Source organism: Paramormyrops kingsleyae, chromosome 14 (genome assembly GCF_048594095.1).
Source record: "Paramormyrops kingsleyae isolate MSU_618 chromosome 14, PKINGS_0.4, whole genome shotgun sequence".
Taxonomy (NCBI): domain Eukaryota; kingdom Metazoa; phylum Chordata; class Actinopteri; order Osteoglossiformes; family Mormyridae; genus Paramormyrops; species Paramormyrops kingsleyae.
In genome coordinates this window covers 9,663,957-9,677,560 of record NC_132810.1, presented here as the reverse complement: position 1 = coordinate 9,677,560, position 13,604 = coordinate 9,663,957, and the positions used below count along the sequence as shown (strand labels likewise).

The following is a 13,604-nucleotide window of genomic DNA, read 5'->3' as shown; positions in this document are numbered from 1 at the left end:
CACTAGAGGGCGGGTGCTGCAGATATGTGACGTCATGACAACTGAGTTGATCTGCTGCAGAAAGCCCGTTGCTTTCGCCGGGCGCGGTGGCGTGCGCCTGTAATCCAAGCTACTGGGAGGCCGAGGCTGGCGAACCGCTTGAGCTCAGGGGTTCTGGGCTGCTGTGGACTATGTCGATCGGGTGTCCGCACTAAGTTCGGCATCGATATGGTGCTCCTTGGGGAGCCCGGGACCACCAGGTCGTCTAAGGAGGGGTGAACCGGCCCAGGTCGGAAACGGAGCAGGTCAAAGCCCCCGTGCCGCTCAGTAGTGGGATCGCGCCCGTGAATAGACACTGTAGTGCAGCCTGAGCAATACAGTGGGACACAGTCTTTTCACTTCTTTAGCAAACGTGTTTAACTTTTTCCTCGTCTCTTACCGTATTTTGAATAACTTACATGATTATAAATCATTTATAATTACGAGCAATTTAAACAGAAAATCAAATTGAAAAAAATTAATTCAAATTGTATTTAATCTCGAATTTAATTGAATCTAACTAAATATGAAGCCCAACTGCATTTCAAAGCTTTCGTTTTTCCCCTTGTTATATGCTGTTTTATGCTTTTAAGTTACGTCTTGCTCATTCCACGTGCACTACCTAGTGGACGCCTATAGTAGTGTCTAGTTTTAAAAATGCAGTTTTCTGAAAAACGCTAGTAGTCGCTGTTTGCTTGGATTTGCAGTTAGTGGAACGTGATTCGCTGAGTTAAGTAACCTAAAAGTGAAATGAGCGCTCTAAAGAGGGGTGGGGATTAGGATGATTAAGTCTCCCTCAAAAATGGAAAACAATTGAATTGGTCTGGGATGGGAGTCCAATATGATATGCACTCCAAAATGTCTAGCAACACCCCTGAGAACACGACTAGGTCACCTGATCTCCAGTTTTGTATATACAATTGCATAATTTATAGAATTAAAAAGAAATAAATACATACACACAAGTGTGTGCGTTTGTGTGTTAACACATTAAGATAGAAAGAATGAAACGTACTGGTTAATTAACTGATATTCAAAGAAAAACGTAAAACTGTTTACGTCCCTTATATGTAATAGAATCAATATTTACATTTACTCGTTCATTCATTCATCTGACGCTTTAATCCAAAGCAACGTCCAACAGAGAGAAGGGTTAAATATAGCCCCGAGTATTTTAGCCCCGATGCTAATCTTCCTTCAAAAAAAAGGCAAACCCCAGGTACACTTGACTTTGATTCAGTCCCTAATCTTTTCAATAACTCGAAACGCCCCTGCGCACGACACCAACTGATTAGATTTTGCTTCTTCTCGGGTTGCATGATCAGCATTCGTGTTAAATTCGAAGTTGACACTTCTGCCTTGAAAATGTCAGTGGTCTCGGAGGGATTTTTGAGACGAAGCCAAACGGTGTGACCAGACCGACCCACGCATGACGTAATTCAGGACGTTAATGTAGGTGTTATCTCCAAAAAACCAATTTGATGGTTTAAAATTGCACGTAGTAGTAAGTAACCCCCCGAAAAAAGAAAGATACTGTCTAGTTTTGTACTAAAATTTCTATGAGTTATTTTATGGTACAGGGGAAAAAACGTGACGAACTGAAAAAAATATCACCCGATGGGGAAATACGTTCAGGTAGACTACGGTGACTCGGAGGCAGTTGAAACGTCGTGTTTTTATTATTTATCAACTATAGAGGACGAAATAGCTGAATCCGTGAAATGTGAGAACTGATGTCACAGTAAAACTATCCATATAATGTTGGTAGATGTTTACACATACATATGTGAGACTTTTCAGAAGTAATTATTCCGTGGAATATTGATGGAGGTCTGATCATTAAGTATACTTAGCTAACTGACGATATTGTAGTTGACTTATATTTTTAATATCTAGATCCCTATGTTGTTTGCCTATTGCACCTGTTAATGCAGTAGATAAGATCAAAGCAGAACCGGATCTAGCTGATGTAGGGCCCTAGGCGGGCAACACTGCCAGTGCTCCCCGCTTGAGGCAAATAGGAAATTGGCTGGCAAATCGATGCCCCCTTAGAAATTGGTGCCCTAGGCAGCCGCCTATGTCACCGATAGGATTGATCGGCCTTGGATTTCAGAACACCAAGTGTAACCTTCAGCATTCAGGATTCAACTGCGGGATGCTGACAATTCTCTGTTTTAAAAGTGTAAATAATGTGCAAAATAAAGAAATCACGGCTAAATGGAAGAAATTTGCAGGTCTTAATGATCTCTGCTTGGTAGATGTCACTAAAGGGTCTTCCCAAAAACAAATGCAAAAACCCTTTATACTGCTGACAGAATGCTAAAGGGATGTCTTGAGAATGTTGAATTTTAGCTTAGAAAATTTTGAGTGTGCAAACCAATTTGTCAAGTCTTTTTTCATAAGTAGCTGAAGGATAGGAGTTAATGAGTTTATGAGTTAATATGCCCTAAGAGCACAAAATATATGTTTTTTCAATAGAATGAGCTGGTGATAACCAGACAGAAAAGACAACATTTCTCTTTTACAGAGTTGTGTGGTGTCCCATATAGAATTTTTTTTTAAAATCATTCTCAGAAAATACAATTTGCATACTGGCCTTGCATATCCTCATTGTCAGTTCTCTGTGTCTTTCTTGTGCTGATGATGGGTGTTCAACAAATGCAGTCGCTTGAGCCCGAATCGTAAGAGTATGGAACAACTGATACGAGGTCTGGACTGTGCAGAAGTTTGGATGAAAAGGGTTGAAACGCAGTGTCCTTTAGGTGGTTTGCACTGACTTACTGGGTTTCCCTTGGGCCCTGGGTGCAATCCAGTTATATCACTTTCCGTAAACAAAATTTCAAGAATGAGTTGACATGGTAAAAGCTGTAGTGACCTCTCCCCCACAGCCACCACAATGGACTGTCTTGCCTTGCTCTGATTGGTCCATCCTGGGGATGCCCTTCTCATTGGTGTGAAAATTTCAAATCTGAGTAAGAAATGGCGCCATCCTTGTCTCATGGGCGGAGGAATTTTTGGGTGACACATTGCCTTTTTAATGGGCCGGGGTGCACCTATTCGCTCAGATCATCCACAGTAAATTCCTTGTAGGTTTTGTATACTGTTGATTAGGAGTTTGTACCAGAATATTGAGCATTTACAGTAACTAATCATGATACAGCGATTTGCAAATGAGAGGGAATGAGAAGTACGCATTAACATAGCCCAGTAGGTCTGCAGCTGGTGCAGGCTGGCGTCCCCCGTTAATTCCCCTGTTGTAGCTGTCCTTTAACTTATCACCATTCACCATTTGCTTTTGGTGCTGCAAGCAGATCCGTTACTGCAGACGAAAGTCAGATACACAAATGCTGGTGATGCAGTTTCTGTCATGCCAGCAGAAATTTCCCATCTATACGTTCATATTTTCCATTGTTTTCATTTTAGTTTGAAAGAAGTGAAATAAACTAGATATTCACATAACAATGAGGTGTAGAAGATAAAATGTTTACAGCGTCGCCCAGAAAAATGAAGGAAGAGAGGAGCTAATTTGAATCACTTAAAAAATATTTTTTTCCAAGACCAGATTCTTGATTTATTGACTTTAAGACTATATGAGACTCCACCTACTCGCATTAGTACACGGGAATTGACAGATGAGATCAGTTTAAACTGGCGCTTCTCCCATCATTGCAAAGGTCAGGCTGTTGAGTGATGTCGCGTTGTCGCAATGAGATATTAATTATTTTTCTTTTCACTTTGCTGGGTAAATGTAAATGAATACGAACAGAATTTCAGCTGTCAATTCCCCGCAAGGTGAGCGAAAGCAGCGGCTTTAAGTTACTCTATTGCCCCAGATTGGTGTTGAATTGCACCCCATTGTTCAGCTGATATTCTGTAGATTTAAATGTTAAGTTCACTTTGAAAAAGGCAACGCCAAAACTGATAACAGATTATCCTTAACCTATTATTTACCGTTTATCAAACACCTCCCACGAGACTTTCCTAGGAGTGAGGCTTAAGAGGGACTTTCTCTGTGGGGGCTCGCAGCTGAGATTGAGCCACAGTGGGTGGGCTACATTTTGCATCGAGCCAAAACGTCTTCCCGAATGTAATACCTTTTGATCTTTAAGCTTTTGAGTTTTTTTTTTTTTTGTTTTGGAAATTCTACTGCAGATCATCTAAAATATCCGCTCCACTTTTGGACATTTTCTGAGCTCTTTAAAATTCCTCCTCCCCGATAAGTCGCCAGCAGAACATGTTGCTGTGTGTGGGAGGACTGTGCTGCCAGGCAGAATTTGTTTCCCTCGTTTTTTGGGCACACGGGGAGACCTTGACACGGCGCCATTAAATGACACCTCGCAAAGTGATCAAGAAAACAACAACAACAGCATGAATATTAATTATGATAATCGATTCACGTGATGCAGAAGTGCAACTTGAGGCCAGCGATCTGCTGTTGGTAAATACCGCGGCATGTAGGACACAAAAACTTTAATGCAAGCGTGCCGGCCTTATTTACCAGGATGTTCCTCTCCTCTACAAGCCCTCTGTGCATGTGCTTTAACCACTTTGTAATGCCGGTGATGAAGAAATGCGGCTTCTGAGCCGGTCGAAGGAGTCGGTGGGTTTCCTTCCCGGCCCCTGGGCCCTGGACGCTGCCTCGTTGGCGGTGAGAGATGCATTTCCAGGGCGGCACACTTTACAGAAGCATCCTGCACGGCATAAACTTTACCGAAGGACCAGACCTGCCTTCCAAGAAGTAGCGGGGATGCGATGCACAAATTCAAATGACTAAATTCAGGCGTGAACCGTTACGAATCGCTGAAGCATCTCCTTTAAATGTCTCTGGACGACAACATTCCGCTGAGTTTTTCGATGGTGAGGTAGTTAAAGAAGGATGCAGGCTGATGTACCAGGATGGGTTTGCCGTTGAACCCTGGGCAAGGTTTTCTGAACCTGAACTGCTGTAGAAAAATATTCAGTTATGTCAGTGAGTCAGAAATGGGCAGAGAAACAGGACCTCTGCGAATGATTTAAGCTGTGGATGCCGTGCAGTGAGCAGGAATGTCCAGAGTGAGGTGTCTCCATGGGCCCTGGGGGACCCCAAGCAGTGGCTCCGTTTCGGGGCGGAACATCTGGGGGCGCCGATGTGTGTCGTGAGCGAGAAACCCGGAACCTGGTCGAGAGTGCGCCAGATTGGGTGAGCGGACTTTTTGCGGATGCCGGGGAGCCCCTCGAGTCCCCCCTCCCCCACATGTGACATCATAGCATCCGCATGCAATGGGTTCAGTGCTCACCTGTGTGTCCTCGTTTGCCTGCCCAGGATTTACCATATGAGTATTTGGGCACATGCCCAGGGGCACCACATCTATGCAGGGCACCAAGCGGGGCAACCCCCAGTAGCCCCCCTGTCCCATTCACGAATGCGATTTTATATTGTTCTTTTAATTCAGCACTCACTGAAAAACTGCAAACATGCAGCATTTTCCCTGCGTTGGCTGCATTGCTGATTTCTGTCTGCCATCCAGTCAGCTCCCTTTCTTTCTGACATGATCTCATACGTGCTATAGCCCAGGGGGCACTTAATGCTCTTAATCCAGTGCTGTCCATCTTGGCCTCTGCTTGCTGTAAGTTTTTTTTTTCTTTTAAGAATTCACAGTGCATGTTGTGTTGTTTGTTTATTTTTACTCTGAAATTTCACATTTACGCCCCTTTAATGTCTGAATCACTCAGCTACATGATAAGTTTAAATGGTATTGTGTTATCAGCCACGCAGGAAGTTGCAGAGACTTTGTGCTGCTGAAATAGTCATCTAAGGTGTCATCAGCCTTTTCAGTTCCAAACGCTAATCCTTGTGCTTTAATCGATAACATAAGGTGGGCCTTTTCTGTGTTGTCAAGCTGCTAAATATTCCTGTATGTTTGCATGAAAAGTTTCCACACATGTGACTTCCAGTCGACTGTTACTTCGTATGTTTTTTTTTTTACCAGAAACCACATCAGAACCATTATGTTAAAGCTCAGAAAGAGAGAGAGGGCGAGAGAGAGAGAGCGCGCGCGAGAGCAGTCGTGCGCAGGAGAGAAGGAGGAGTGAGTGTTCTCTTACTCATTAACCAGACCGTCAAGTTGTTCGGCTCAGTGAACACACAGACACACACGCGAGCACACAAGCACGCAGAAAACAGAAGTAGAGTCTCGGGGACTCGTGGCGACGTGGCTGGCTATGGCACAGGGTTCTGACAGCAACGATGCAAGTTACACCAGGTCTCCATCTCCAGGCAGCAAGCAGGTAAACGAGCAACCTCTCACTTTCAGCTGGGAACCGGGGTAGAGACGAGTTCTGCAGGCGAGTGAGCTCTAAAGATGCAAGTTAGGACGGGCTGCAGATGATGCATATTAGCAGGCTTCACACCCCACCCTCCCGCACCCCGACTGAAGCTCGCCCCCCTCAGGAATGTTTGCTCGGCAACTTTTTGCTCGCGAGTCCGGTTCCTCCACCAGCTACGCTACGTGCCGTGTCGCATGCCAGCCTCCTTGCGTGCCCTGAGCAGCGCGCTGGCGGGGACCGCCTTTCCTCTCGCTGTCGCCTGGCACGTGCAGCGCCCTCGCAGCTCTGCCCGCATCTGCGAGTCGCGCAGGCCGGTGGTGGGAGGAGTGTTCTGGCTGTGAGTGCCGGGATTAGCATTAGCGGCACCTGATTCAGGTTCCACTCTGCCAAAAGTGGTGGGTCCTGCTCTGGGCATGGATGGAGAGGCTGAGTAGGTTTTGTGATGGAACGTGGCGGGAGTGAATGAATGAATGAACATCCTGCACAGCCTGAGCCGTAACAGGAACAGTGCATCATGCAAAGAACTCCCTGCTGTGCAGGCATGGCAGCTAAGACCTTGATCTCGTAGGTTTCTTGTTCAGATCTCACCTGGAACAGGCTGTTGTGCGCTTGAACGAGGAAATTAGACTGTATTGTTCCAGCTAGAAATATTGTGATTTAATTTGATGTGCTACAAAATATAACAGCCATGTGATTGGTTCGTGCCCCGTGGTGGATTATTCACCGCCTTGTACCCCATGTTTCTGGGAGAGGCTTCGGACCTCTACAACCCTGCATAGGACAAGGAAAATGAATGAATGACTGAATGAATGAATATGACAATAAAGAGTACTATCAGTGCTATGAATCTGTAATGGTCGCTAAACTGGATACAGTTGGTTACGGCCTTGGAGTGTCATGTAAAGATGATGGCAGCACTACCTAAATGAATGACCCTTTGAGTGAGGCCTTACTGGGTATGTCTGCTGCATCCAGCCATGTGATGCGGCATGGCGCCCCTACTTGGTAATGTCTTCACTGGGAGGTGTGTCCTCATTCCATTCTGCTTCTTGTCCTGGTCCCCCTCAGGTGCTGTTGTAGCCGTTGGCTGCTGTGAGCGTGTGGAGCCGCCGTTACCGCTCAAAACGTCACTTTTGCGTCAAAAGCGAAGGCCTCTTTCTCGGAAGGTCAGGCAGGGAGAGTCATTCTTTGAAGCGCCTTTGGTGAACCCCCTCCCCCTGCCGCATTGATCAGCTGGGACGGTTCCTGTCGTTTTCAGACTCGGGAGTCCTCCGCTTTGATGAGTGCGGTCGTTTTTGTGTTTTTTTTTTCTCAAGTGGCACCTCGTACCTTAACGGGCTGTTCCGCGTTACGCTGGTGCGTCGCGGTCGCAGGCGGCAGCCCGTTATGTGGTTTAGGATGTCGAGGTTTAACCCATCAGCTGGTTTGCTTCCCACTTACTGCCAGACTTTTGCGACGCAGAATGGGGTTGCCGACCTATATTATGATGACAGACAATCCAGTAAACAGTTGATTAAGAAAAACTTGAATGTCAATTGAAAAACAAAGGAATTGGGTATTGGGTATAAAAATAAAGTTGATAACGGGGCCTGATCGTCCTCTGCCTGCTCTTCAGGACTCCTCAGACGATATGAAGAAGGTCATGAGGAGGGAGAAGAATCGCATCGCAGCCCAGAAGAGCAGACTGAGACAGACTCAGAAAGCCGACAGCCTGCACTTGGTGAGAGGACCTGCTTTTACTGCGTCTTACTGTGTCGGGCAAGGTGTGGTGGGGTTGGGTGCAGGAGGGCTGAAGGGGCGGGGCTAACAGCATCCTAAGGTTTTGGCAGTCCTCCACTGGCAAAAGGTCTCTCGGGAGCGAGACCAACATCTCTCGAGGCACCTTGCCGGGAAGCCAAACGGAACTCAGTGCCGAGTGTAAACATTGCCACAGCGACCAGAACGCCAGGCCGGCGGGAAAGCAGGAGCCGAAAGTAGTGAGCGGTGCGCAGGGTGCAGATTAGGAAGCTCACGAGAGGCCAGTGGTGCAGCCTGGATTCGCACGCGATGTTACTGCGGCCATATGGAGCCCAGTCATCCCCGCGGCTTCTGTTGTGATGTACACACGGAGCAGACCTTCCTCGTGTTTACAGCAGACTTTTGCATCGATTAATAAGGCGTGGGCGACTGTCCCTTCTGAGAGCCGTAGGTGTGGACTGAAGCGTGCGGCTGAGCTCGAGCCTGCCTTCGCTGGTCCCCTGGAGCGCGGCAGGCCAGCACGTGCATGTGAGTTTCGTGTGGAAATTAGCAGCTTCTATTGGGTGTGCTGGGCACTAAATATTATAGCAAAGCCCCATCCTGCACATATAGAGTGGGATGCCCACCCATCCCCCCAGCCTGTACTGCTTGCCCAGGTGGTGCCCAGGTCCCTCTGCATCAGCACGGAAGTGTGATTTGTCAGAGCTGTCCCCATAGCGATTTGTGTCCTGGTCATACAACTTGAGAGTCGTATTTCTGATTCTGGGGTGCCAGATGAACTCGACTCCCTGTTTTACTCAGTCGCTTTCACTTGAGCTGCGATGACGTAGACCACTTCCTCCTGAGGCCTCGCTAACGCTAAGGCCGAGACCAGCCAGCAGTTGTACTTTCACCAGTGCACCGTCCGCCATATCTAACCTATGCCCTGTTCCCTACCGGCATGGCTGCTAGAGACGTCTGCGAGAGGAAAGGTGATGAATTAGCCTCTCCCGCCCTTCCGCACCAATCGTCACGCCCTTGACACAAACAGCTAGCATCTCTCTCCCTATAGCTTACCCCACTCTATTCTATCCCTTTGGGGTTCTCAGTCAGGCTCCAGCAGTGGCTAACATCAGAAAACATTCGGCCACGTTGTAGAAGGACACCAAGATCATTTGATGTCGTGTGATTACCATGCCATTCAGAGATGACTACCTGAGGGGAACCACCATTGTGCCCAGAATTTCTCATGAATTATGAGTCTGCAGGCTTCAATTGGTTGGTGGATGGATAAATGGATGGATGAGATGAGTTAAGGCAATTTCATCTGAGGCGGGTGTGTTCTAAAGCCTTGTGTCGCTGCATACGTTTTTTTTTGTTGTCTTGGCAGTCAAAAAAATCCCCACACAGAGCTATTAACAGGACTGTCAAAAAAAAGGGCTCACTCGAGAATATCTGGGCGGAAAACACCCCCTGCTGGGATCTGGTAAAGACCCATTTGCCTCTCGCCCCCCCAAGACAGCAGCTACGACCCTGGGGGTCTGTGCATGAGGACGACTTCTGGTCACCCCTCTTCCAAGCACCCGTGGGGGTGCAAGAAAATGTACACTTTTTTTGTGTGAAGACGGGACAAGTATATTCTGCGGTTTCGGTTTCACCCCCCCCGCATGGTAAACAGGAAGCTCAATTTTCCCTCAGATGACACGTTTCCTGTCAGAGGCCTTGGTTTTTTTTTTCTCAGCTATATTTTCTTCAATGAAAAATGTGTCGGTGGGCAGATGAGAGACGCCATCATTTCTGGTAAGGGTATTGTAACATCACACTGTTTGGGCGAATGACGTAGGTTATTCCTAAGAATGGGGTTTACCCTTAGCTTTGTTTACAGTAAGTCCAGGGTACGGTAATGCCTCCGTGGGGTGGGCAGACCTCTCTGTGGAAAAGTGTGGAACCATGAAGGTGTTTATCTCCCAATCATAGTGGAACAATGATGGCTGATGTGCTTTGAGACCTAATTCGCATTTCGCCAGTATTCACCATTGCTGTGGTGTTCAGGGTCCCTCAGTCTTTCTCAGTCATGTGACCTCTTTGTCACCATTACAGTGGGGTGGCTTTTTTTTTACACTTTGAAAGGGTAACAGAAGTCAAGTCAAACTTTTTATTTTGCCGTCATCCTTCCAAGTGTTGACCATTAAATATGGCTTCCGGAAAACTACAGAAATCACATTAATATCACTGTCTTCCTCAAGTGACAGCTTTGTGGGATGGGCTTTGTGGGCTTCTTGCTCAAAGGGTCATAAGGGAATAGCTACTTCATGGACATCCATGTGAGGGTTGCAGCTGGCCAGTGTAGATGGAGGTGTGGCTTTTCCTGAAGGACATAAGCACATACTCCACCTTCCCCGTGTACCCTTCCAGTTTATGGTGATTGATTTGGCAGATCCTTTTTTAGGAAAACAGCTAACAGCTCAGTGCAGGTAATGAGTGCATCTAAGAACAGATAAAGACTGTGTCAGAATGAGGAGGACATGTTCAGTGATCATAGTACTGAGGTTGGTACTATGTTAAAGTGACTTATGGAAAGTGCGGATGCACCAGCCAGGGTTGGGCCACCTTGGATCTGATTTTGGTTGGGATGGAGAGGTCATGGGTCATTTAGAACATAAGAACTATACAAACGAGAGGAGGCCATTCGGCCCATCGAGCTCGCTTGGGGAGATTCAGGACCCGGTTTGAGTCTTGCTGACAGCTCCTCTGCCATTTCAGGAGAGTGAGAACTTGGAGAAGGAAAACGCCGCCTTGCGGAAGGAGGTGAAGCAATTGGATGAGGAGGCCAAGTACCTGTCCTCCGTTCTCAGCAGCCACGAGCCACTGTGCTCCGCTCTCCTGCCTCAGTCCACCGACATCCTCTACTCCCCCCACCAGGGGGCCTTCCACCAGCCTCAAGTGACCTCACGCTACCAGCACTGACCACCGGGGGCAGCATAGAAGTGCACCTGCTAACTCAGTTTTTCAATTGTCTGTCTCAATGCATGGAGCAATGAACCTTCCAGGATAGCTCACTGGGTTCAAATAAGGCTGTCTGTAACCTGAAGTAAGGGTGAGTCTGCGGTTACATGGTACGTATAAGGAATTGTTTCTCGAGACAAATGGAATAACCACCTCAATGACACATCCTTAAGAAACTGAATTAACTTAACAGCTTATCCACTGGACAGCTAAGTTATGATGGTTTTTAATATGATTTCATAGCAGCTGAATTAGCTATTTGAATGTGTGAATATATGAATGTTTTGTATGTAAGATTGCAGCAAGGTCAAATAGTAGTTCCACAAAGTAAACTTAAATGTTTCATTCCAATAAACAGTAACAACCACACGTAATGTATTTGTGAGTAAAGTGCAAATGTAATACAATGATGGCAGATTTATTTTTGTGTTATACGTGAGTAGATTTTTATTTTTAAATGTCTTATTTATATTAAGTGATTATGATGTGAATCATAAGTGTTATGAAAAAAGGCCTTGAATTTTTGATTCAGTTTCTGTAATGGAGATTGCTCTTGTTACATATTGGGATTGTGAGGCGAAAAAGTTACCTTTGCTGACAAAGCACAACGAGACAATGGGATTTTTTTAAAAAGGGTACTGTCTATTGGTTATGTAGAACAGAAATGTTTTTGGTTGTTGCATTCATCGTAAAAGAATGTTTTAGGGTTAACACTTTAACTCAACAAATACCTCGGGAGCACAAACAAACTGGCGATGTTTTTCTGTATATTAAACGCGTTTTACGAGATTACTTCGTAGTTTCCCTTTTCCTGAATGGAATATTAGTAGGCTATTCAGAAACAAAACATCACGCTTAATATTCCCAGTTTTGTTAATATTACAAGTATAAATGAATAAATGACGTTATAATCATGTAGTCCTTTGAATTCACCAGCATGGGGCTCTATGATAAAATGAACTTGAAAGCCTAGTCATGAAAACCTAGTGTGAACTTGTGGCTTTTATGTGGAGATTCGCGGGATATTCACTGGCTTATTCTGTTTTCGATTACCTGTGTCACTGCCTGTCAATGTGCCTCCAGCCCTGCTTCCAATACTGTAATGTAATGTTGATGATCGTATGTTTGCTTGGTGCACATGGTATATAGATATTCGTTTTCTGTCGCAGCATCGACGTGCGTGGCAATGGTAATCACATCCATCTCACAGAAACCGCTGAACATCTGGTGATTAATTTGTGCTTTTGGTTATGCAAAGAAGTGAAGACAGCAAAAGATCACACTGTGTTTTAGGAAGACGGTTTATGGAGAAAACACCTTCGTCTGAATTCTGTTTCGGGGAATTTTTCTTATTAATTTTTTATAGGCGGAAAGCGTAACAGTCTAATGAATCCTAATAGCGCTGTTGGATTTAAATGTTGCGAAATCTTCGCGGGCACGTTTATGTCTTTATGTCTGCTTTCTTGAATATATTCTTCTACCACATTAAACCGACGAAGTACCCGTGATTCTTTGATGTTTTGTTGCTTATTATGTTTCACTGACAGCTGCTCGTCAACATGGTAAGGAACAATTATTGTGCTTACAGTAGAGGGCGCTATTTATCCGCTTTGAAAGCACGGTATTTGTTGTTTTGTTCACGAATATATGAATGTATTTTATTATTAATGTGCCATTACATAGTATATTCAGTATTGTGAATATAACAGATATGTAATACATTCCTATGCGCTTTTATTTTTCTTAAAATTAAATATTAAAAAACAACCTTCAGTGTGTTTTCTTGTGACTGCCCTTCTGATATGTAGCGACGTTATGCAAGCGAACACTCTTTGAAAAAACCATGGCGTTTTTAAAAACATTGTACATATACAGGAAACTTATTATTTGCAGAAGGCTACAATTTTTTTTATCTCGCTTCGCTTGAAGGATTTCAGACCTGTCAGATTTTTTCTGCTATACTCGGCAAGATTCCTGCAAAACATTGTGCCGATATTTAAAGCCTTTGACCAATTCCTCTTAAGTTAAGGCGATTAAGATACTAAGCAGGTTATAGTAACAAAGGGCTTATTTAGTGTAAAACAGGAAAGGAATGTAATCTCAGAATTGCTTTGTAGCTTTGTTGCTTTAGTAGCGTAAAAAACTGATGCAACATGGCAATGTGAAATTAATGATGAACAACTGCATGTTTAACTTTTAAGTATAATCACGTGGTTATCTACATTTAATAGCCTATCTCAATAACTGACATTTAAAAACATTTTATTTGCTGGTACAGGCAATCACAGTTTGGTCTGAAAATAAAAAGCATGTATCTAGGTGAAATACAGAACGTAACTCATGAATTATATTATATTAATTGAACCATTGCATTTTCACCTATTTACTGGTATAGTTTCATATTTCTTTAATGTTCATTTTCCGGAACTCCACACTTCCACTACTCTCTGATCACCAAGAAACTCCCAATTCGGTACTTAATTTTGGGTCCTGTCAATAGGAAGAATAGCAATTTAACAGCCATTGGTTAAAGTTCAAAGGGTGGAGTGTGAACATCA

The 13,604-nt window shown here is 44.8% G+C and overlaps 1 protein-coding gene across 1 annotated transcript; it reads left to right on the top strand.

The window, feature by feature from the left end:
- The first annotated feature begins 6,094 nt into the window (after positions 1–6,094).
- On the top strand, positions 6,095–12,813 carry batf (basic leucine zipper transcription factor, ATF-like). The gene is made up of 3 exons (XM_023828233.2): positions 6,095–6,285; positions 7,940–8,044; positions 10,804–12,813. The coding sequence occupies exons 1-3, from the start codon at positions 6,220–6,222 to the stop codon at positions 11,005–11,007; spliced, it is 375 nt and encodes a 124-aa protein (XP_023684001.1). The 5' UTR covers positions 6,095–6,219; the 3' UTR covers positions 11,008–12,813.
- Positions 12,814–13,604: the final 791 nt, after the last annotated feature.

Excerpts from the sequence above, each read along its gene's own strand:
- batf (XM_023828233.2), top strand. The coding sequence starts at position 6,220 with ATGGCACAGGGTTCTGACAGCAACGATGCAAGTTACACCAGGTCTCCA. Across the intron at positions 6,286-7,939 it reads CATCTCCAGGCAGCAAGCAG|GACTCCTCAGACGATATGAA; the intron begins GTAAACGAGCAA and ends CCTGCTCTTCAG. Across the intron at positions 8,045-10,803 it reads AAGCCGACAGCCTGCACTTG|GAGAGTGAGAACTTGGAGAA; the intron begins GTGAGAGGACCT and ends CTGCCATTTCAG.